General features: G+C 58.9%; 3 protein-coding genes and 1 long non-coding RNA gene across 12 annotated transcripts in view; 2 read left to right on the forward strand and 2 right to left on the reverse strand.

Annotated features, from left to right (window-relative positions):
• The first annotated feature begins 706 nt into the window (after window positions 1-706).
• B4GALT2 (beta-1,4-galactosyltransferase 2) lies at window positions 707-9,950 on the forward strand. Of its 2 annotated transcripts, none has more exons than XM_039238714.1 (7): window positions 707-965; window positions 2,659-3,014; window positions 3,226-3,461; window positions 5,799-5,989; window positions 6,160-6,282; window positions 6,395-6,499; window positions 9,067-9,950. In XM_039238714.1, the coding sequence occupies exons 2-7, from the start codon at window positions 2,711-2,713 to the stop codon at window positions 9,215-9,217; spliced, it is 1,110 nt and encodes a 369-aa protein (XP_039094645.1). In that variant the 5' UTR covers window positions 707-965; window positions 2,659-2,710; the 3' UTR covers window positions 9,218-9,950. The 2 variants fall into 2 exon arrangements, with proteins under 2 accessions (XP_039094645.1, XP_039094644.1); XM_039238713.1 differs by lacking the exon at window positions 707-965 and adding an exon at window positions 1,188-1,542.
• LOC120236083 lies at window positions 7,924-10,338 on the reverse strand. Its single transcript, XR_005529569.1, has 3 exons — window positions 10,280-10,338; window positions 8,493-8,711; window positions 7,924-8,111 (listed from the first exon to the last, which is right to left on the reverse strand). It is a non-coding gene; the product is annotated as an uncharacterized LOC120236083 (long non-coding RNA).
• Window positions 10,339-10,402: 64 nt separating this feature from the next.
• Window positions 10,403-14,068, forward strand: CCDC24 (coiled-coil domain containing 24). Of its 3 annotated transcripts, none has more exons than XM_039238707.1 (9): window positions 10,403-10,517; window positions 10,657-10,829; window positions 11,053-11,228; window positions 11,366-11,482; window positions 11,977-12,051; window positions 12,584-12,638; window positions 13,116-13,185; window positions 13,295-13,373; window positions 13,905-14,068. In XM_039238707.1, the coding sequence occupies exons 2-9, from the start codon at window positions 10,704-10,706 to the stop codon at window positions 14,005-14,007; spliced, it is 801 nt and encodes a 266-aa protein (XP_039094638.1). In that variant the 5' UTR covers window positions 10,403-10,517; window positions 10,657-10,703; the 3' UTR covers window positions 14,008-14,068. The 3 variants fall into 3 exon arrangements, with proteins under 3 accessions (XP_039094638.1, XP_039094636.1, XP_039094637.1); XM_039238705.1 differs by having other exon boundaries at window positions 13,457-13,996; XM_039238706.1 differs by lacking the exon at window positions 11,977-12,051 and having other exon boundaries at window positions 13,457-13,996.
• SLC6A9 (solute carrier family 6 member 9) overlaps window positions 13,992-22,423 on the reverse strand; it is a 31,579-nt gene continuing 23,147 nt past the window's right edge. For 4 of the 6 annotated variants that reach the window (XM_039238702.1, XM_039238700.1, XM_039238699.1 and 1 more), the window contains 9 exons: window positions 20,300-20,432; window positions 19,940-20,074; window positions 19,747-19,850; window positions 18,929-19,166; window positions 18,705-18,839; window positions 18,497-18,596; window positions 18,317-18,417; window positions 15,398-15,568; window positions 14,309-15,283 (listed from right to left, as the gene is read on the reverse strand). In XM_039238702.1, coding sequence (XP_039094633.1) covers window positions 15,089-15,283; window positions 15,398-15,568; window positions 18,317-18,417; window positions 18,497-18,596; window positions 18,705-18,839; window positions 18,929-19,166; window positions 19,747-19,850; window positions 19,940-20,074; window positions 20,300-20,432 — 1,312 coding nt within the window. In that variant the 3' untranslated portion in view covers window positions 14,309-15,088. Of the gene's footprint in view, window positions 14,272-14,308; window positions 15,284-15,397; window positions 15,569-17,561; window positions 17,634-18,316; window positions 18,418-18,496; window positions 18,597-18,704; window positions 18,840-18,928; window positions 19,167-19,746; window positions 19,851-19,939; window positions 20,075-20,299; window positions 20,433-22,423 lie in introns of those variants that run through there. The other 2 variants (XM_039238704.1, XM_039238703.1) reach the window with 2 other exon arrangements.

Below are 22,423 nucleotides of genomic sequence, written 5' to 3' on the forward strand. Positions count from 1 at the left end.
CTGTGCAAGGGAAGGGTCTGTCCTCCTGGCCCCATGTCTTCAAGGTTTTGTCTGCTAGGCCCAGATGGGCCGTCTACTTGCTCTACCCTCCGGCACCTGTCACCCTCTACCCCTACGGAGCTTGGAGCCCATTTGTTTGCCTCTGCCTAACCCAGTGCCATCCCCTGCCAGTAACAGATTTGATCCCTTGTTCCCAGGGCCCTGTCCAGTTCCTCCCACCTCTGTGCAGTCTCTCACCAACCTTCTGTTAACCCTAGAAGCCCCTGCCACACACGACTGTCCACGCCTTTAAGGGTCCTGCCCAAGGGGCAGCCCCTCCGCTGACTGCTGGCGGAGCTTTAATCCTGTTCCCATTGATGGAATTGACAAATCCCTAACCTCCCTGTTTGAGTCGCCTAACTTCCAGGCCCCTTCTTTGGCGGAGTTCGAGCTCCAACCCACACCAACCCCGAAATGGGTTCGGCGCACCCACCCTTCCCCAGCCAGGCCCCAATCCAACCTCTGGAGTGACCTTACCGATTTCTTCCGTCCCTCTCCGGTCCCTTGCCACCCCTGTCCCTTCGCTCCGCCGCGCTTGGCCGCCGGCGGGAGGGGCTGGCGGCGGAGACGCGCGGCGGGTGCGGGCGCGCTGGAGGCGGGGGCCGCGGGGGCGCGCGCGCGGGCGCGCCGGCCGGGCCTGCCCCTCCGAGGCGCCGTAGCGCGGGAGGGAGGCGGCGGCGCTGTGGTCCATCGGTCCGCGGCTCCGTGGGTCTGCCCGGCCGCCCGGCCCCGCCCTGCCCCCCGGGGCGGCTCGGCTCCATGGCCCGCGGCGGCGGCGGGAGGCGGCCCGGGGGCCGCGGGGGCCGCTGACCGGGCGGCGGGAGGCGGCGGGGCCGGGCCATGGGGGACGGAGCCGTCCGCAGCCGCGGGAGCCGGGAACCCAGCCCGAGCAGGAGCGGCACCCCCTGCTGAGCCCCGAGCGCCGGGTGAGAGGGGTGCGCGCGCGGCCCCCAGCCCAGGGCCCTGACATTCCAGACCCGGCCCCGCCAGGAGCGCCCCGAGCGCGGCCCCGCGATCCCCGCCCAGGAGCCGGTGAGAGGCGCCGGCGGTCAGACCCCGGCCTGGCGTTTCCCCACCCCACCCCCAGCCCTCCCCCTATGGCTCCCTCCCCCCTCCCCGGACTCCTCTGCCCGCCCCCTGCCAGCCTCCCTTATTGTCCTCGCTCGCCCCGGCCTCGTGGCTCGGGGAGGCGCTCCACTCACGTTTCCCCCTTACCTCGGCCCCCGCCCCACATCCACTCCCCCAATCCACGCCCCCCCGCCCCCCGCCCCGGCTCCACACCCACCCGGTCTTCGCAGCCTCCCCCGTCCCGGGGAGCCACGTGTTCAGGCCGCTCGGTCTTCCAGCCCCGCCCAAGCGCACCTCGAAGCCTGGCCGCCAGCCTGACCCAGAACCCCTGCCCGGGAGGGAGGGGTGGGAATGTTTGCACGTGGGGCCGGGCGTCCGAGCTGCCCGGGAGCCTGCGTGCATGGCTGTGTACATCGAGGAGCAGCGGCTTTGTTTGTGAGTGTGTGACTCTGCGTTACTGTGCCTGTCACTGGGGTGTGTCTGTGACTCTGTATGTAGTTCTCTGGGTGTCCTGAGTGCAGGTGACTTTAGCTGGGACTCCAGGTGTCCGTGGTTGTGTGGTGCTGGGTATCTGTGAGTATCTGGGTATCTGTGAGTATCTGGGTATCAGCCTGCTTCCTGAAGCAATGCCAGAAGTGTCGGTGCTCTTTCGGAACCTTGGCTGGAGCTGTGGCCCAGGCAGACCCTTTCCTGCCATGCTGGTGCCGGAGCCATCCCTGGGGCCCATGTGTGCCTTCTTCCCGGAATCGGAACCAGCAGTGCTGCGCAGGCCCCAGAAAGTTCATCCCAACCCTTGAGGTCTTAGAGGATGGGTGTCAAATGCCCCACCCTGTATTTTGACCACTTGCTCTGGAGGGAAGGGAGCCGGTAAACATCTTATTCGTATTTGGGCCTCCTGGATGCTGAGGCCCACTTCCCAGCCTGGTTCTAGTTGGCCTGGCCGACGTGCCACTGGTACCTGTCCAACCAAACCGCTGGCCACCATGCTCCCAGGAAGACTAACTGAAGTCATGAGTATCAAGCTCCTTGCATGGTGGGTACTCAATAAATGGTCTCCCTTCCCCAGACCACATGAGTCCTGGGTAGAGGATGCTGCCCTGTGGGGTGTCTGTCCTCTGGGGGCGCAGGTACACATCTGGGTCTGCAGATAAGCATGTTTCCATGTTGAGGTATGACCCAATGTGACCGGAGGTCATGTGTTCATGTTTCTGAGAACACATGGGGTTGTATGTCAAGACACACAGTAAGGGCGTGCACCTGAGTGTGAGAGTGCATGAGGCTGTGTTTGTGTGTGTGTGTGTGTCAGCAAGGACAGCGAATGTATACCTATGTGGGTTAGTTCTCAGGTGTGTGAGGATGTGTGAGTAGTGAGTTGCCAGGGACTGTGTCTGTGTGTCTGCAGGTAGAATGTGAGCCTGTATCACAGGGTATGAGCAGGTAAGTGTGAGGATGTGGATCTGTAAGTGTGAGCAGTGGGACAGGAGAGGGGTGGGTAGCCATGCCTACCTGGCCCTGACCTGTGGGATCTGTTTCTCTCTTCCCCCTGTGCAGGCCGGCAGCCGGATGCCCGGGCCCATCGGGCGGGCCGGCGGCCGCCTGCGGGATGAGCAGACTGCTGGGGGGGACGCTGGAGCGCGTGTGCAAGGCTGTGCTCCTTCTCTGCCTGCTGCACTTTCTCGTGGCCGTCATCCTCTACTTTGACGTCTACGCCCAGCACCTGGCCTTCTTCAGCCGCTTCAGTGCTCGGGGCCCTGCCCGGGCCCTCCACCCAGCTGCCAGCAGCAGCACCAACTTCTCTCGGCCCAACGCCACCACCCCCAGCTCGGGGCTCCCTGAGGCTCCGAGTGCCCGGCCCGGCCCCACGGCTCCCGTCCTGCCTCCCTGTCCTGACTCGCCGCCTGGTCTCGGTGAGCCTGCAGGGTAGGGCCTGCCTATCGGGGTGGGCAGGAGACCTGACTGCTTTGATTTGGGGGAATGACCCATGGGAGTGCTGGGGCTCCAGGTCTGTTGTGAGAGGGCTGTTCCTGGGGTCTCCTTGCCCACCCCTGGGCTGAGGGAGAGGGCTGGTGTCCCTGGATTCTGATGAGGGCCTGATTCCTGCTACCATCCTGCCTGCAGTGGGCCGACTGCTGATTGAGTTCACCTCACCCATGCCACTGGAGCGGGTGCAGAGGGAGAACCCAGGCGTGCTCCTGGGCGGCCGCTATACGCCACCTGACTGCACGCCTGCCCAGACAGTGGCAGTCATCATCCCCTTTCGACACCGGGAGCACCACCTACGCTACTGGCTCCACTATCTGCACCCCATCCTGAGGCGGCAGCGGCTGCGTTATGGTGTCTACGTCATCAACCAGGTGTGCTGCCTGTGGCCCCAGGCTGGGCACTAGCCACCAGGGGACCCATGAACACCTGTAGGTGTGGGGACCCATGTGCCTGTTGGTGTATACATGGGGTTGGGGGCACTCATGGGTTCTCATCTGCCTATGGTTGTGTGGAGATGTGAACGTACTCACGGCGGTACGTGTACGGCCATGCACACACAGGAAGATTTGCCGGTGCGTGAAGAGGAGCATGCGCATGCGAATGTTGGCGTGCACACTGACAAGTGTGTGCATAGCCTCAATGGGGATGGGCCCCATTGTCTCTGTTGGTAGGCCCCGCCCCATGGAGGTGGAGATGTAGGATCCACTGGCTGTGAGGAGATGTGGAGGAATCCCAGGAGTGGGAGAGTTAGACCCCGAAAGAGAGATGAAGTCTGCGTTAGGGCCAAGGTCACAGCAGAGGCCCTGGGAACTCAGCTTAGTGTCTAAGCCTTGCCATGGGCCTGGCTAGGGCTGGCTGCTGGGGTCTGGAGAGGATCCGATTAGGTCCTCCTTCCCATACTTGGGACTCCTATACTTGGACTTGGATCTCTGTAAACTCCAGGAAAATGGTGTGGGACAAGTTGGACCAGGAGTGAGGTCTGAGTTGCAGAGAGGGATCTGGGAGCCACCAGCATGCACATGGTCCTTAAAACCCAACAACATCCAACCTGCCTAGGGAGCATGGGACCCGAGTGGAGAAAACCAGCATGTAAGGGATGGGTGGAGAAAGGGACAGTGCCACAGAGGCTGTGAAGGTTGGCCAGAAAGGTTCAAGGAGCCCCTGGAGAGTGCAGTGTCCCCGAGGCCGGGGAGTAAGTGTCCAGAAGGAAGCAGGGCAGCTATGTGAGTACTGCCGGGGGAGTGAGGATGTGGACTGAGAAGCGTCCAGTGGATTTAGCAACAAGGTGGGCCCAGCGAGAGCCATTTCAGGGGCATGGTGGGGGCGGAAGCAGATTGCAGTGGGTTGAAGAAGGAATCAGATTTGACAAAATGGAAATAGCCAATTGGAGACAACTCTTTAAAAAAGCTACTCTGCTGAGAAGGGAAGGCAAAGGTAGGGCGGTGGCTAGAGAGAGGTTTATTTTTCAGCTGGGGTAAAATTGAGCATGCCTATGAGTTGCGTGGGAGAAACCCAGGGCTCCTGGCCGGTGAGAGAGGTCAGAAAAGACAGCTGGTGAGCCAGGAGAAAACACAGAGTTGCGGCAAGGGCTGGTGGGAGAGAAGTGAAGGACCAGGAGAAAAGAGCAAGTGGGGCTAGGCGGCTTAGGGGAGCAGCTCCCGCCCCGTCAGTCCCAGGTTGGCTGGGAAGGAGATGGGAAAGAGGGGCCAGGATTCCTCTTCTCCTTCCAGCAGGGCCCACCTGAAGCCCCTCTCCAGGGGCCTGTCTAGCTCCTGTCTGTAGTTCAGGAGTTGGGACAGGGGCCTCCGGAGTCAGCTCCTTCCATGGGATCTCCCCTGCTCTGGCCGGAATTTGGAGCTTGGGCCTGCATGGCCAGGGATCCAGCCTCAAGGAGGCCTGGCCAGCCTCACAGCCCCATTTCTCAGGGGACCTCCAGACTCACTGGGCCATGGCTGCCCGTGTACCCTGTGCTTATCATTTTGCTGGGGAGACCAGTGAACCTAGCCAGTCCTAGAGGCTGCCCAGGGAGTTGGATGTGGATCCAGAGAGGGCAGGTGGCCGAGGCTCAGGGGCTCAGTCCCCATTGTTTCTTTACCTGAGACACCCGTCATTTGGTACATTCACTGTTCATCTCATTTTGTGACTGTACTCAGCAGGGATACAGGGCTGCCCCTTCTCTAAGGTACCCACCAGCACAAAGATGACGCCTGGCAACAAGGACAGAGCTATAAGGCATGCTGGAATGTAGGGGTGAAAGGAGTGAAATGAGAGCTCTGAATCCCAGTTTGCCCAGACACTGGCATAAGTGAGGCTCGCAGGAAGGAAGGAATAATTATGCTGAGGAGGGGAGGTTTGATCAGAGAGGCCTTTCCAGACAAGCCTGATAAACAGAGAAGTGGAGCACTCCAGAGCTAACACCAAGGCCTCGAGGCAGTAAAGAGTCTGGCATGTTCTGGGGCTGCTGAGGAACATGAGTACAGCTGGGCCTTGGGGTCTGAGGGCAATAGCCAGAGCGGAGACTGGAGTCAGGTCACGGAAGGCCTTGGAAGTCAGGTCCAAGACAACAGCTGGACTTAGGGGATCCACTGGGGGGCGGGGGGGAGGGGCGGGAGTAGTAGGCCCTTGGGGACTGCTCTGGACAGTGGTAACGTGGCAGGTGCCTGCCAGTCACAGGCCCAGAACTGACCTGTCCCCTGCACCAACCCCAGCATGGCGAGGACACCTTCAATCGGGCCAAGCTGCTCAACGTGGGCTTCCTAGAGGCGCTGAAGGAGGATGCCACCTATGACTGCTTCATCTTCAGTGACGTGGACCTGGTCCCCATGGATGACCGAAACCTGTACCGCTGTGGTGACCAGCCCCGCCACTTTGCCATTGCCATGGACAAGTTTGGTTTCCGGTGAGGGCTCCTTTCTCAGGTGGACCCAGACTCCCCGCCCAACTGTCTTCACCATACCCAGCGCCCCCCTGCTTCTGGCCCTTGTAGCACACTGTCCCCACCCCACCTCTGGCCCTCCCTCTGAAATCCCCCCCAGGCCTCTCACTGACACCTGCCCTTCCACGCCACAGGCTGCCTTATGCTGGGTACTTTGGAGGTGTGTCGGGCCTGAGTAAAGCCCAGTTTCTGAGAATCAATGGCTTCCCCAACGAGTACTGGGGCTGGGGTGGCGAGGATGACGACATCTTCAACCGGTGAGTAGGGGCGGGGTGGGGAGTAGACTGGGTACAGAAGGTGCAGCGCAGACTGGGCGAGGCTCCTTGCCCTTCCTGGTGCCTGCTCCAGCCCGTCTGTCCCCATCCCCAGGATCTCCCTGACTGGGATGAAGATCTCGCGCCCAGACATCCGCATAGGCCGCTACCGCATGATCAAGCACGACCGGGACAAGCATAACGAGCCCAACCCGCAGAGGTGACCCCAAGCGCCCCTAATCCCTTCCTCCCTAGAAGTGACTCCCCAGTGCCACTGATCCCCAGATATGACCCCAAGGCCCCTGACCCTTAATTCCTAGAGATGACTCCCACATCCCTGATCCCTGTTCCCGAGCTCCTAGCTCAGCCTCACCCCAGACTTCTGTCAACCTAATTCTGAGACATGACAGGAATGTAAAGGCAGGGTTCACGTCATCACCAAGTATATGACATTCCCATTGATGCCCTCACAGACCTCCCTTGTGCCAGAGCAGATAGGGCAAGAGCAGGCACCGGGCACAGCTCCTGGACCTGGGGACCCAATAAAGGAGGCCTGAGCGATGTGGGGCAGGGTGTGGAAAGAGAGTGCTGGCTTCACTGAGACAGGAGCGGGCCACTCCATCCCTGAGGATGCAGCAACATTTGGTGTCCGGCGCTGGCTCGGAGGAGCACCTGAGGGCATGTGCAGTGTGGACCAGTGCTTCCTGGCACGGCTTGAACCTTGGTGGGAGGGGGCCCCAGAGCCAGTCCCAGCTGGACATCCCACAGGAAGTTCATTCTAGGGAAGGAGACAGGTAGTTGCAGCACAAGGATCAGGGCATGTGCTGTCCTGGCAGAAAGAGGGAGTGATGGTGGGAGGCCTCCTGGAGGAGGTGATGGTAAACTCGAATTGGAAAGGTTATTCATTCAACAGCTATTTGTCACACGCCTGCCTTGGGCACACTGCTGTATTCACCAGGCTAGTGGAGGTGGTCAGTTTGTTGAAAAGGAAGAGTATTTGCAGGAGTCTGGAATGTGAACATGCGTGGTATATGCTGAGAGTCTGAAAGCCTGGTATTACGATCTCTGAAGGCTGGGAGTGACAGTAGAAGGGTCAGTGCCGGGTGTTTGGGGTCTCATATCCCAAGCTGGGAGTTTCACTTTTGTCCCAGGGCCACTGGGGAGTCACAGAAGGGCTTTAAGCAGGGAAGGGGCAAGATGAGATTTGGGTTTGAAAGGATCACCCTTTGAGTCTGAAAAAGGTGAAGGGCTGGCAGAGCTTCTGGTGGACCAGGAAGGGAGCTGACTGGGCCTGAAGGGATGGGTGGGGCCCAGGGGTGGGACGGGTGTGCACCTGCCTCGCCCCTGCCCTGCCCCCAGATGGAGCAGTAGGCTTGTTGTGCTCTGAACCCAGGATGTGGGGGTGGGGAGGTAGGTTGCAGCACTGGTGGGGGGTTGACATTTGGCGGGAACGTGAAGCACAGGGCATCCAGGGAGCTGATGGAAAAGCAGTTCAGGTAACAACTGTGGTGAGCAGGGGAGGGAGAAGAGGGGCTGCAGGGCATCTGAGGGAGAGGGCTTGGTGTTGGGATGGCTCCAGAGAGGGATCCAAGCCGAGCTCAGAAGAACCAGGAGGGTCCAAACAGTTGGGATGAAGGTGGGAGCAGAGCTCTAGAAGCGCATGCCAAGAGCCTAGGTCCTGTTTCAGGTCTAGGTGTCATCATCAGTTCGTGATGTCTGCCTTGGGTGAGGACGTGGCAAGACAGCAAGGCATTTCTGGCTTAAGGAACTCTGTGGATGGTGGTTCCGTCCACCTAGTTGCTTTTGCCTCAGATCCAGTTCTTTCACTCACCCTACACGTCCAAACCATCAGCCAAAAATAAATAAGCCATCGGCAAGTGGTGTGCATGCCATTCCCAAAGCATATCTGGGCCCATCCACCTTTCCCTCCACCGCCTCTGTCATCTTGCCTGGACTACGGCAGTGGCCTCTCACTAGCTTCCCTGTTTCCCCTTACCCTTCTGTAGTTCATGTCCTCTGCCCCCCACCCCACCACTGGGCTAAAAATCCCTGTTCTCTCACAGGATAAAAAAAAAAAACAGCTTCCTCTGACTTAAAGAGCCCCGCCCCTACATGCTCTAGCCTCCAGGCTATTCTTAAGCCGTTGGCCCATTAAGCTCTAACCACTCTCTGTGCAAATTCTCATTTCCAGTTTAGGGTCAGCATATGCTTACCTCTGCCTGAATGCTCTTCCCCCTGCTGTCAGCTTCGTGTCACATGCTCACCCCTTCCAAGGCAGCCATTTTGGTCTTCCTCTCCTGTTCCCTTTAGCACCCCGATGTGTTCCTTGTCTGTTACGTGTCTCCCCTAGTGGAATAGACTTGCCATGAGAGGAAGGACCTTACTTTCCTGTTCATGGCTGTGTCTCTGGTACTTAGAGCAGAGCCTGGCACCTGGGGACAGATAGCACAGAGAAGGGCTTGGGGAGTGAAGATGATGCCCCAGCACAAGACACATCACATTTGAGGTGCCTATGGGATATTCATGTCTGGGTCTAAGGCTTAGAAGAAAAGTCTGCGATGAGAGATTTGTGAAGGTGTCACAGTTCTGAATGCAAGGGGTTAAGATCTTTGTTTTGAAGGCAGATGCTAGAGCAAAAGGGCTCCAAGCAGTTGTCGGGCAGAGGGGGGTGGTGAGAGAATGGAGTCATCCCTGGAAGAAGCCAGGGTGGTTTGAGCCTTAGCCCCAGAGATCTCAGACTGGGTTTACTGGGTAGCCCTGATCTGGACCCACTTCCATCCTGTCTAGGTTTACCAAGATTCAAAACACGAAGCTGACCATGAAGCGGGATGGCATCGGGTCAGTGCGGTACCAGGTCTTGGAGGTGTCTCGGCAACCGCTCTTCACCAATATCACAGTGGACATTGGGCGGCCCCCATCATGGCCCCCTCGGGGCTGATACTAATGGACAAAGGCTCCCAGTGCCAAGGATTGCCTGCCAGAGGACTGACCTATATAGCCTGGCTGGTGGTTGCTCTGTGGGGGATCCCCCAGGACTGAGACTGTGGGCTCTGTTTTCGGAGGGTCTTCAATAGGCCCCCCCCTGCAGCTGCACCTGAAAGTTTCAGAACCTACGTTGGGGGACTTCCAACCTGGGCAAGCCCCTCAAGTGTGGCCCTCTCTGGGGTCAACCCTTCTTCCTGCCCCTTCCTCCCCAGCCCAGCCCTCCCTCACTGTCAGGGTCGGGCCAGCCCCTGCACTGCCTCACCGAGTGGCCTGGGCTAGGTCACTCCACCTCTCTGTGCCTCAGTTTCTCCCCCCTTGAGTCCCCTAGGGCCTGGAAGAGTGGGAGGTACGACTAGGGGGCAGTGTGGCTTCCAGGGGGATTTCTCAGATCTGGGGATCCCCCGTACTCCCAGGGGAGGGGAAACCTTTTTCATTCAACATTGTAGGGGCAAACTCTGGTGCGCCCCCTGCTGAGGAGCAGCCCCAGGAGGGGACCAGAGGGGGTGCTGTGTCGCTGCCTGGGATCTTGGGATTGGGCTTTGCATGCGGGGCAGGCGGGGCTTAGATCAGTCAGTCAGGGTCCCGCCTCCCTGTCTCAGAGAGAAGGCAGTAGCCCCAGGGCCGGCTCGTTGTTTGTACATTGCACAGAAACTTGTGTGGGTGCTTTAGTAAAAAACGTGAATGGAGCAGCCCCTGTGTCCGCTTGGGGCTGGGGATCTAGATCTCTGTGTGTGCTGTGGGAGGGCTCCTGGCCCAATCCGTCTGTCCAGCCGGAGCCGTCCTGGTCCCCCAAGCGCCTCCAAGCGCAGCCGCTCTCGAGACTTCCGCCGGCCCTAAGAGGAAAGGTTTACCCTGCCGCTGCCTCGGTGCTAGGAGAGGCAACGAAGTAATAATCCCCGGGGGATTCCTGTTTCTGGGTTCTTCCCACCTGCCCCGAAGCCGAATGCTGCCCAGAGATGAGCCCAGAGTGCTTGGCGTCAGAGCTCTGTGGATGGTCCGACTCCCAAACACCTACCTCCGCTGTGGGTCCGACTCCCCGCGAGCTGGCGCCGCCCTCCCCGCCGGGAATGGCTGGGGGCGGGGCCTGGGTGGCGGCGCGGTTTCCCGGGTGACGGCCGCGCGGAAGAGGCGGGGCTAGGGCCCTGGTCCCCACTACCCGGCTCCGGGGGGCGGTAACCGGGAATCGCGGCCCCCGAGAGTCGGCCAGAAGCGGGACAGAAAGGACAGCGCCAGAGACCGATGCTCCCAACCCAGTAATTCCAGTCGCTGACTGGCGGCAGGACAAGGGTGCGGCTTGGGAGAGGCCGGCGAACGCTACGGGCTCGGGCGCCGGGCCCAGCCTTGGACTACCAGCCGGGTAGTAATGCCGCACTCCGACCTGCTCTTCTGCAGGTCGGAGCCTGGGGCCGCTCGTCGCCAAGGGGCGGCGCGGACGGGCCATGCCTTGGGACTCCCCGTCGCTGTGGGAGCTGGTAGAGGAGCACGTTCCGCACCCGGAGCAGCCCGAAGTGAAGAGGATTCTGGGGGAGACGACGGTGGACCTGAGCCTGGAACTGCGGGCAGAGGTGGGGAGTGGGCAGATGGGCCACATTCTAGGCCTGTCCCACGACTCTGGTGATTTTCCCCACCTCTTCCAGATCCCTGGCCCTGCCCCGATTACTCCTGAGATCTTGCTTCATCTCACTGTCCGCCCAGCCCTCTGACTCCTCTCTGCCCCTCAGTCCCCCAGCCCCCTTCACGCCCTTCACTTCTCTCCCCAGTCTCAAGGTGTCCCAGCTCTCCTTGCAGGTGGGGATGCTACAGTCACTGCTCCGTGAGGCTCGATCCTCCCAAGCCTCTGGCTCCCGCCCCACCTCTGACCCCTCCTCCCTTCTGGCACCACCACCCCTCCTAAGAGACCTCGTGCGCCAGGAACTGAGGCAGCTGCTCCGAGGACTCCGCCGGAAAGCCATCTGCGAGGGCAGGTGGGAACCTCAGACCTAGAGCTAAGCCTCACAGCAAAACTAAGAGGGGCTAGCCCTGTGCCTCATAAGGGGCCAGGGTCGCCTTCCTAGGGTTCCCTGGAAGGACACTCTGAGTTTCCTTCTGTGACCTTCTGCAGAGACCAGACCCAGGCTTGGATCCAGTATAGCCCCAGGGTCCTGCGCTTTGCCCTGGAGGAGCCTGGGTGTAATTTGCCAGAACAGGAGATATTCCAGATGAGAACTGGTGAATCCAGGTAAAGTGGTGGTAGGAGAGGAGGGATCTGTCCCTGCTTAGCAGAGGGCCCCAGCCAGATGGTGGGTTCCACATGGCTCCACGGGCAAGTTCCTGGCCTGGAGCTGGACCTACAACCACGTGTATGGACCAGTGAGGGCTGGGCTAGAGAGCACTGGGGACCAAATGAGATAAGGGAGAAAGGAGCACATTCACAAGTGGAAGCAGCCACTTATTTCTAGTTCTCACGCAACTCCATGGGGAGCAGTGGCCCCTTTTGCAGACAAGGAAACTAAAATTCAGAAGGGATAACCGACTTGCATTAAGGTCACACACACTGAAGGGTGGCAGAGCCCATTTGCAAACCCAGGCTCCAGAGCTCCTCCCCTTTTGTACTACGTTATGTTGCCTTTGTGAGAAAAGACACAGAATTGTCTAGGAGAAGGGGCATTCATGTCCTGAAGGCCTGGGGTGAGGCAACATGGGGAGGGTGATATTGGCCTCAAATGCCAGCAGCAGTCAGAGGGACCTCAGCGTCATCAAGGACCAGCTGAACGTGTACAGCATCGACCAGGTTGCCGGACACCTGCGGTGAGGCCCCTGAGTGTGCTTGGTGAGGGTGGAGACAGGGAGGATGGGCCTGGGACTGGTCTTGAAGTACTGGGACTGGCCTGTGAGAGAGGAGGAGGCCGCACACCTGGGGGGGAGACCAGAAGGGGAAGGCTGAGAGGTGGAAAGGGCAGGTCGCTGCAGGGCCTGTGCAGTCACTGCCAGGACATGCTTAACGATGGATGCCAGCAGGTGCTGAGCCCCGAGGATTTTTATCCTGAGGCAGGGAACCACGGAAGGGTTTTGGGCAGGGGAATGGCCACGATGCAGGGAAGAATGGAGGCAGGCCCAGGCCTGTGCAATAGAGAGGATGGTGGGCACCGTGAGGTAGGCAAGGGGCAGACACATCCTGCAGGGAGAGGCCGGTGGGGGGCTGGAAGGCTGGGCCATCAGCGGCCACAGAGAGCAGATGGGCTGAGGAAGGAGGGCCTGGCGGAGGTGAAAGCTGGAGGTTAGGGCCGTGTGGAGGGCTTAGCTGAGACCGTCCTGTCTGCCATACTCCCATGTGTCCCAGGAGGCTCCTGGAGGAGGAGTGTCACACGTTGGAGAGGATGATCCCCATCCTACAGGTGAGCTGCAGCCCTGGGCTTCCTTGCCCAGAGCCCTTCTGTTGAGTGTAGACACATCTGCCTCTCACCTGGTGTGTGGGACCCACGTACGTGTATGTCCATGTGTGTATGTGCATGTAAATGTGTCTGAGTCCTGTGTCCCTTTCTCGCACGTGCATGTTCCCTGTGTGTGTGTGTGTGTGTGTGTGTGTGTGTGAATCCAGAAGATTCTAGTTGAGCCCCTAAGTCCAAGGTCAGCACTTTTAGATTAACTGGCTGAATTTGCCCCTGGTCTTTGGCTCCTCCCCTTCCCTAAGTCTGAGTCCAAGCCAGCCACCACCTTACCAAGCTGGGCTTTTTGGGAGGGGGCGGGGGGTTGCTCCCCCCAGGAACTGCCTGGGCCGGTTTTGGGTTCCTGCCATGGGGATCTTGGCCTCTGTATCCTGCCCTGCCCCACCCCTGCCTAAGGCCGGGGCACTGAGCCAGCTCTCTCCACAGCGCTGCCTGGAAGAGGAGTATACAGGGGCATCCCGACCCTCTGAGGTGATCCTAGAGCCCACCCTGGCAGGTGAGGATTCCGAGTAGGCTCCAGTGCACCCAGCCTCCTGCTTCCTGCCCCACACTGTACACACCCCAGAAGTGCTGGATGCTGTGACTCAGATATACCTGTCTTCCAGAGCTACGGGAACAGAAGGCAGCCATGCAACGGGAGCTGCAGGGGGCTCTGAGGCCTTCCTGTGTCTCCTCCAGCCGCAGGTAAACCAGAGCAGGTGGATGGCTGGATAGGGTGGGCCCAGGGTCAGGCCACTGCTCACTCACAGCTACTCTTCGCTGTTCAGGCAGCAGCCCGCGGGATCCTCCAAGGGTCTCAGACCCTTGCCGTGCCTCCGTGGGGCTTCTGGAGTTTGGGCAGGGCCACTCCGGTGCTGCCTGCCTGCCCCTCCTCTGGAGCGCTGCCCCCGACCCCAAGGCCTGACTACCACCTGCCGCTGGGGACGGAAGCTCCAGTGCAGCCCCGGGAAAAGGCCAGCTTCACCTCCACTGTCCAGTACAGCAGCCCAGGCCCCGACCTGAGTGACTGGTCACAAAGTAGGCTTCGGCTCGTGGTGGAACTCACCCCATCCACCTCTCAGCTGCCGTGCCCAGCCTGCTTCAGATCTAGTCTTGGTTGGATGAGCCCTTGCCAGGACGCCAAGGCTGTCTGTCCGTCTGACCCTTGCCCCACCCCCTCCCAAGTCCCTAGTGTCTGGTTCTGACAATCATAGCCTTTGGCCTTTCGTCTTCCAGCCCTCCACAAACTCTTGGCAGGCAGGGGTCTCATCCCAGCCCCGACTCTTGTCCCCCTGGGGGACTCACACAAAGCACAGCAGCAGCTCAGAGACAGGAATAGAAATTTCATTAAAATCTATGGACTTTAAAATCCTAGTGGTGCACGGATGGGTAGGGGTGGGCAGTGCACCGTTATTGCTACGGAGGATTAGAGGCGGCTCTTCTGGGGCTGTCACTGCACAGAGGGGCACAGAGGACGGACAAACGGACACTGCAGGGCTTGGGGGAGGGAACTCTGGCTCCAGAGAGGGGATGGAGCACGCAGGCTGGGGCCATTTGGCACGTGAACAAGGGCAGCCCAGTTTGGGAAGCCTGGGCCTTTCGCCTGGTGGAGGGAGGGCAAGGGGGTTTCATGTAAGGTCCCCTTCCCCAGGGCTCTGGGTTCAAACCTCCTGCTGAGCAGCACCCCACCCCTACCCCCTAGAAACTAGTGCTTTGGGGAGGCTGCTGGGTCATGGGCCTCTGCTGGCTGGGCCTGACAGCCAGGGCTGGAATGAGGTGTGGAGACCCCAGAGCAGCCAAGTGAGGTCCAGGCAGGCCTGGAAGACAGAGGGGGCCCAAGGCTGGGGGCATGGGGATGGCAACCACGATAATACAATTTTTACAAAAATAATTACACAGACAAACAGGGCTGGGTGGCATAGCCTGACAAGTAACACTGTACAGCCCCTTAGCCCCTCACCCTGCTCCCAGGTAGGAAGACCCAAATTTGCCTGGGCAGAGCTGGGGTCTGCTCTGACGGCAGGAACACTGGTCAGGAGGCTGGAGGCCTAAGGAGGGGGACAGGTAGGGGGCCAACCTAGAACCTCAGCTCAGGGCAGAGTGTGGGGGCATCAGAGGCCATGTAAAGCCCAGCAGATCTCTGGGGACCTGGCCTGAGACCCCTCCAAAGTGCTTTGGGCCCCCCCCCCATCAATCCTCCCAATGCCCACACCCATCCCCAGCTGCCATCTTGGCATCCAAAGGACTTGTAAACACTGGGGACATGAGCACAAATGACCACGCTACCAGTGGTGGCCAAGGTGACAGCAGCCGCCCTGGCCAGGTCATGGCAGGGGCAGGTGGTGACACCGGTCCCCTGCCTCCCCAGTCTCTGTGGTGGGAGCATGGGTGGGGGTGGGACACTCCCCGGGCAGCTGTGCTCATATCCGGGAGTCCTGCAGACGGCTCGAGCCGTTACTGCACACCATGGGGATCTGGGCTTTGTCTGGGTGCAGCGGCTGGACCTCGAGGCCATCTTCAGGAGAGGGCGGTATGGTGGGGGCATAGCGCCCAGTCCGGTGCTCCAGGAGGGCGGGGCCCCAGTCTCTGCTTGGCTTTGTGGCATTTTTCAAACGCTACAGGAGAGGTAGACATGGGGGGTGGGCAGGGCACTTCAGAAAGAAGCCATTAAGCCCCATCCACCCACCCCCTCCCGGTTCAGCTAGCTGCTGACTGCCCCTCCCCCTCACCTGGAGGAGGGTGTCTCCCTCTGTGCGGCAGAGCTGGAACAGGGCATAGAGAGGGATGCAAATGACAGAGGACAGAGCCAGAAGGAAGCCGATGGCCACAGCCCAGCCTGGATACTGGTAGTGGTTGTAGGTGATGGGCTGGTACTGGATCACCGTGAAGATGAGAATGAACTGCAGAGAGGAGGGATGGGAGTGCACATGAGGCCTGCCCAGTACCTCCCACGCCCACCCTTCCCCAGGGCTCGGTCCTCCTCTCAGTACCCCTTCCTTTCCTCTCCAGTTGCCCAAACTAGAAAGAGACATTTTTGGGAAGGGCAGGGGCAATGTCAAGTTTTGGGTAGTAGAAGAAGTGGATGGAACCAGGGGTCCGGGCATGGTGGGCAGGTAAGCATCGTGGAAGAGGAGAGGTCCATCTTCACCATAATCCTGAACCAGCCAGGGAACAATCGATGTTCCCTTTCAAGTCAGTCAGTTCTGCTCAAAGACTCGCAACGCTCCCTATTGCCTACTGAAGTAAGACCAAATCCTTGGCCTTAGGGCTTTTACCAACTCACATCGAGACCTCAGCTCATCCTTCTGGCCACATTACCCTGGTCTCAATGTCTCAGCTGCACCCAGCGTTTTCCTCCCTCTTCATTTATTCTGGAGAATCCTCTACATTTTCTTTTTGTCAGACGCTGTGCAAATGTCACCTCCTTCAAGAAGCTCTCCAGATTTCTCATCCCTCTTTCTGAAAGGGCTCTCAATGGCGTTTTCCGTCTACTAAGGGTTCAATGTTTCCCATAGCCTGGGAGCTCCTGGGATTGCATCCGCTCTGGGTCTCTCGAGCCCAGCACAGTGCCTGGCACAGCCTTATTTGCTGATCTGAGCTGACTTGTGCAGAGAGGTGGGAGCAATGGGAAGCGTGAAGCCCTATGACCGAAGAGACAGCGACAGCCCGGGGAGGCCCCAAAGGCTAAAAATGGTGAATGTCAGGCTGGAGGCCAGGAGCCACTGTGGAAAGAAATGAGTGGGGTGGGAAGTGTAGCCTGGGGCCACAGCAGCAACAGCGAAAACCTAAGAAACCAGAAAGATGGGCAGGTGGCTCATGGACCACCCAGAGGGCCTGGGTATGTGTGCGCCACTCACCAGGAGGGCTCAGCATTGGCCTCCTGAGCCATCAGCTGCATCCCAGTGACTAAATTCAGGAGAGCAAGACCCACATCCATTGGGGGACCCTCCTGGGATGCTGCACATAGTAAAAGCTTATAACAAGTTTCCTGAATGGAGCTAGATCCTGATCCCTGAATTCAGGGGACGGAAAGATGGTTTGTCAAAAAGAGCTTTTCAGAAATATAAAGAAGTAAAGCCCCCAGAGAAGACACAACAGCCCAGAAACATGAGTCCCCAGAGCCTGGAGTCCTCACCTTCAGGTAACTCCAGCCTGTCTTTCTGAGCACAGAGAGGGCACTGCCCACTTTGCCACAATCTTGCTGAGACACTGGACCCAGGCCGAGGCTGCCCCTCTGGAACCTTCTTGTGCCCATCTCCTTCCTGCCTCCTTCCCTGCCTTGGTCGGTACCCCAGGTCTCTGCCCAGGGTGGCAGCCTCCTCGGGGTTCTAGAGATGAGCTCCCCACAGGCTGGCCCTGGGCACGGCCTCAGCAACAACCCCCAGAGAGCACAGCAATTGGCAGCAGTGGCTGGCCTCCCTGGCTCCCCACCACTTGTAGGAGGCTTCCGTTCCTCCTATTTCAAAGCTGGGCCAGTGGCCAGAGCTGGTGCCTGTGCCAGCCTCGGGGAAGATCCCACACCCCATGTGGTGGAGGCCTCAGCCCTCAGTGGCCTTCCCCACCCCACCCCACCCCGCCCCCAGAAACATGAGCCAAAGTGGAAATCTGGTGCTGAGTTTCCTGTGGCACAGAGAAGCTGGGCTTGACAGGAGCATGACTGAATGCTGTCCTTGCCACTGGGCTGACCCTTCTGTCACTCCGAGATGGCCCTGCCTCTTTGTGGAGTGACCACTTCACTGTCAAACGCTTTGTGCCCCTTCCTCCCACCCCTGAGCATAAAGGGGCAAACTCGGATAGTGCTTAGTCCATGGGCCACTCCCCCTTCCTGCAGGTGCTCCCAGTGTACCACTGGCCCAGCACGCAGGCTCCAGATTGGACTACCTACTTTGAACGCAGGCTCTGTCATTTATTAGTGGTGTAAACTTCGGTCGATTACCTAACATCTCTGTGCCTCCATTTCCTCATCTGTAAAGTGGGAATAATAAGGAGACCCAAGAGTTGTATCACATAAGTTGATACATGAACACTGTGCAGAAAATGCCGGGTTGCTAGCCATGGGGGAAGTTCCCGCCACCAATTCATCTCCCTGATGGGAGTTTCCCAGGTGTTGAATGCTGGGGGAGATATTCTCTCTTCCAAGCCTGGAAGGCTTAAGAGGTTGCCCCTGATCCCAAACTGACATCTGATTTGCACCACCCGCTTCTGGAACACGCATGCATTCACACCGTGTACTCCAAGCACCTCGGCTAAGAGGGACTGGAGACAGGAGCTCAGCAAGGCCGATGGAGCTGACACCAATATCACTAATTGTTCCTGAGGACCCTCTGGGGATACCAGGCAGGAATGCCAAGGAGGCAGGGAGGGCCAGCTCTCGGATGCTGCCAGCTGGCTTCCCCCTTCCAAGGCTGGGCATGGTCCTCAGTCAAATACAGGGCTCTCTGCTCCCTTTCTCACCCCAGGCCAGTGCCTGGGTGCTTCTGGGTCTCCGCCTTGACTCTCAGACTCCCAGTGGCCAAGGTTGTGGGTGCAGAGACCCCGTGGGGAGCTCTGGCCAGATGGATGGGCTCCTGTTCTCCCTCTGCTGGTTCCCAAGAGAAGGACACTCGTCAGGGGGCAGCAGGGAGGGAGGGGCCAGCCCAGGAACTTACAAAGATGATGGCCGGAGAGACAAAGCGCCAGCAGATCTGGAAGAAGAAGGGTGGCGGGAATCCCAGCATCATCTGGATGTCCTGGAAATAGTTCCGGTGCCCTGGAGAGAGCGGTGTCAGCAGGGCTGGGGAGTGGGGGAGACTGGGCCCAGAAGAGGCCACAGGAGCTCAGGCACTTACCATAGATATACATGATGGACACGCACATGATGCAGGAGATGACAACCAAGGAGAAGCTGGCCGCGTAGTTGTCCATTAACAGCAGCCAGTAGATGCCTGCCTACGGGCCAGTGGGCAGCTGAGTCGGGGGTGCCTGAGGCTGGGCTCCCTCACCCACTCTGCCCCTCTACCCTGGCAACCCCAGCCCAGCTTTTCCCTGAGGTCTTACCTGGCTGGTGAGGGGGATCCCCAGCAGGAAGCCAGCCACAGCCACACCCAAGGTCACATAGGTCTTCTTCTGCAGGATCCACTCATTTCCCACCTCGTCTACAATGGCTGTGACCAGCGTCTCTAGGAGGCAGAACTGCAGGATGTGGCCGTCAGAGCAGGGGCCTGGCCTCTGGCCCTGCCCCCTCCCTCCCCAAGCCACGGGCCATGTCCCACTCCTCATACCTGAGTGCCCAGCCCCAGCAAGATGAGCATGAAGAAGAAGAGCAGGGACCAGAGTGGGGAGATGGGCAGCAGTGTGAGGGCCTCGGGGTAAGCCACAAAGGCCAGGCCAGGGCCGTGGTCAGCCACACGGGACACGTCCACACCCAGGTGATTGGCCATGAAGCCCAGGATGGAGAAGATGACGAAGCCGGCATAGACGCTGGTGGCACAGTTAGTGATGCTGATGATGATGCTATCCCTGATGGGGAGGAAAATAGGGTTCAGGGTGTGCAACTTGCTTCCGTTTGCCCAGTTAGGGCAGAGAGAACTGAGGTGGAAAGTTCTAGGAACAGAGATCCCCTCAACCTCTTTTCTGGTCTGCTCTGGGCCTTTACTTTTTAAAGTTTACTTATTTATTTTTGAGAGAGAGAGAGAGAACGGGCGGAGGGGCAGAGAGACAGAGGATCTGAAGCGGGCCCTGAGCTGATAGCAGTGAGCCCGATGTGGGATTCGAACTTATGAACTGTGAGATCATGACCTGAGCTGAAGTCAGACACTTAACTGCCTGAGCCACCCAGATGCCCCTGCTCTGAGCCTTTTTAAGTGGGCTGAGGCTCTTGAGTCTTCACAGACCCCTGGGGCATCACTGTCCCCACCCTCTGTGCACTCCAGTGACTGGATCAGACTCAGCGCTCCCAGGACCTCAAGGCCATGAGTGGAATGGAGGGCCCGCCCTAGCAGGGGGTCTGGGAGGCTGCACTGGAGCTGGGGGTCCGGGGAAGCCTGGGGGAAGGCTGTGGGGTAGAGGGGCAGCCCCGGGCTGGCCGGGAGAGTCTCACCGGTAGCAGTTGTTGTGGAACTTGTTGTAGGAAGCCATGGTGATGAGGCCTCCCCACGCGCAACCAAGAGAATAGAATATCTGGGAGGCAGCGTCTCCCCATACCTGCGGGCCGACGGGCAGAGCAGCTGCGGTCAGAGGCAGGCGCCTCTCTGCCCCTCCCTGCCCCTTCCAGGTCCCGCTCCGCAGCTCACCTTGGCCTCCAGGATCTTGTCCCACTGTGGGGTCAGGTAGTACATGATGCCCGTGTAGGCTCCTTCCAGGGTCACGCCGCGGACAAACAGGATGGTCAGCACCACGTAGGGAAAGGTGGCTGTGAAGTACACCACCTGCGCACAAGACGGGCTCCGCTGGACCCCTCCGAGCTCTCCCTGCCCTGGCCGTCCCCTCCCCAGCCCGCCCCCCCTCCCACCCCCCGCAGCCACCACCGGCCCTCTGGCTCCTCTTCCCCTCTCATGTCCCTTCATCACCGCCTGCCCCCGGCTCACAACCCCGGCACGGGAGGCAGGATCATTCTGGGTGTGCACAGACCCCGCTGAGGGAGGGGTACTTACCTTTCCTGAAGACTTGACCCCTCGGATGAGGCAGAGGAAGACCACCACCCAGGAGACACCGAGGCAGCCGAGAAGGGGCAGTCGCACCTCCCCAAAGTTCCCGATGTCGTCTGACAGCTTCAGCACATAGAGCCTGGGGAAGAGGATACTCTCTTGTTGAGGGCCGGACACCGACGCCCGGCAACAGATTCCCAAGGTTCAGGGCCCAGCCTGGCAGCTGCCTTTCCCGTGAGGTCCCAGCACGTATGAGAAGGGTGCCACTGTAAGGCCCCAGACCCAGCTCACCCCGCCTTACCCCCTCTGTCTGCTGCTCTAAGGCTCCACTGCTTGCAGCCTCCCCCAGAACCCTCAAGGGCACCTGGAGGCCAGCCTCCTCAGCTCCTTGGGTGTGGAGGTCTCACTTCCTACTCAGGCCCATCCTAGGCCCTGGCTTATGCACTTCTCCCTTCAGTAATATCCTCTCCCCCTAGACTGGACACATCCTATCAGGCGTCACCTCCTCCAGGAAGCCTTCTGTGAGCTTTTCACCCACACTGGTCTTCTCCATCTCTGATGAAGAGAGGGAGGTGGTGGAGCACTAAGTAGAGACGGGAGGCCCTGGGGTGTGTAGGCCTAGGCTCGAACTAGAAGTCCTCCCCTAGGTGCGTGTGGCTCTATCTGGCACCCTATGCCACACCAGCAGTGCCCTTTCAACTGACCGGACACTTATGTGCCAGGCCCTGTGCTAGGTGCTCCACATAGAGACCTGAATCAGGCATGTGGGTACCACCAGGAAGGGCATCTCAATCCCATGGGGAGGGGCACACTGGAAGGCTTCCTGGAAGCGGTGAGGCTAGAGCTAAGGTTTGAGGAACTGGGAAGAGGAAGTGCCTGCCAACCTGGGGCAATGGTGTGCAGCAGGACAGGGAGTCATGAAATAACACAGCCTAGCCTGGGCATGCCAGCAGCTCAGCGAGGCTGGAGCAGACGGTAAAGGCAATCGAGAAGGATGCAGGATAGGAAGAAGCCAGGTTATAAGAAGCCATGAAGTCAAGGCTGAGAAGTTTGAATTTTATCCTGAGAGCAATGGGAAGCTTCTGAAGGGATTTTGTAGGCGCATGTTCACGTTCTCTCCTTGACTCGAAACTTTGCAGCGGCTCCCATCTCTCACCATGGAAAAGCCTAAGTCCTTACAGTGGCTGCAAGGCCCTAAGTGCCTTGTTGCCCCCTCCCTGCCACCTCTCCGATCGCCTGTCTTCCCACCCGATCCGCCTGCTGTGGCTGCACTGGGCTCCTCGCAGTTCCTTAATCATGCCAGGAACACCCCTCCTTCAGGGCCTTTGCATGTGCTCTTTCCTCCATCTGGCATGCTCTTTCCCTCAAACATCCATTCGCACACATGCGTGTGAGACGTGTGCAGTCATATGGGGCCCCACGCTTAGCAGGCCTTGTGCTGCGTTTAATGCTCTGCCACTGACATCTTGAAATCCTAATATGTCTGAACAAGGGGCCCCATATGTTCATTTCACACTGGACCCCACAAATTCTGCAGCTGGGTTTGTCAACATGGCTTCCTCCCTTCTCATTTCCTTCAAGTATTTACTCAGGGTACTCTCTTTGCAAAGGGGCCTTTTCTGGCTACCCTGCTTTGAACTGCAATCCGGCCCCAGCCCAGCACTCCTCACCCACTTCTTTGTTATATTTTCCTCCGTGGCCCATGTCTCCTTTTTTTAAAAACTTATTTATTTTATCTATTTATTTTGTGTGTCATCCGTCTTCTACAAAGGCAGGAGTACCTAGCACCCCCAGTGCCTAGAAAAGTGACTGAAACAGAAAAGTACTCAATAAATACTGTTTGAATGAATGAATGAATGAATGAACAAATGAATGAATGAATGAATGAATGAGTGAACACTGGTAAAATGGACCAGGAGGTAGAAAGGAGAGGGTCTGGGGAGGGAGGCAGACTAGAAGTAAAGAGCAAGAGACAAGCTCTTGAGCCTCAGTTTCCTCACAAAATGGTCATAATATCACCAACCTAGCATAATATGTAGATGAATTTAGGTAAACACAGGCTCCCTTCTGTCCCCTCTTGCAGGTAGGATTTCTTAGGATAGCTCCTAGGCTGGCCTCTATCATTCTCAG

The sequence above is a fragment of the Hyaena hyaena genome, unplaced genomic scaffold (genome assembly GCF_003009895.1).
Source record: "Hyaena hyaena isolate Hyena2069 unplaced genomic scaffold, ASM300989v1 scaffold_144, whole genome shotgun sequence".
Taxonomy (NCBI): Eukaryota; Metazoa; Chordata; class Mammalia; order Carnivora; family Hyaenidae; genus Hyaena; species Hyaena hyaena.

What these genes read in the sequence shown, in the direction of transcription:
- B4GALT2 (XM_039238713.1), top strand. Translation starts at nt 1,508, where the DNA reads ATGGCTGTGTACATCGAGGAGCAGCGGCTTTGTTT. An exon ending in GATGACGACATCTTCAACCG is followed by an intron (nt 6,283 to 6,394) that starts GTGAGTAGGGGC and finishes CCCCATCCCCAG; the next exon opens with GATCTCCCTGACTGGGATGA. An exon ending in AACGAGCCCAACCCGCAGAG is followed by an intron (nt 6,500 to 9,066) that starts GTGACCCCAAGC and finishes CATCCTGTCTAG; the next exon opens with GTTTACCAAGATTCAAAACA.
- CCDC24 (XM_039238705.1), top strand. Translation starts at nt 10,704, where the DNA reads ATGCCTTGGGACTCCCCGTCGCTGTGGGAGCTGGTAGAGGAGCACGTT. An exon ending in GCCTGGAACTGCGGGCAGAG is followed by an intron (nt 10,830 to 11,052) that starts GTGGGGAGTGGG and finishes CTCTCCTTGCAG; the next exon opens with GTGGGGATGCTACAGTCACT. An exon ending in TGTGTCTCCTCCAGCCGCAG is followed by an intron (nt 13,374 to 13,456) that starts GTAAACCAGAGC and finishes TTCGCTGTTCAG; the next exon opens with GCAGCAGCCCGCGGGATCCT.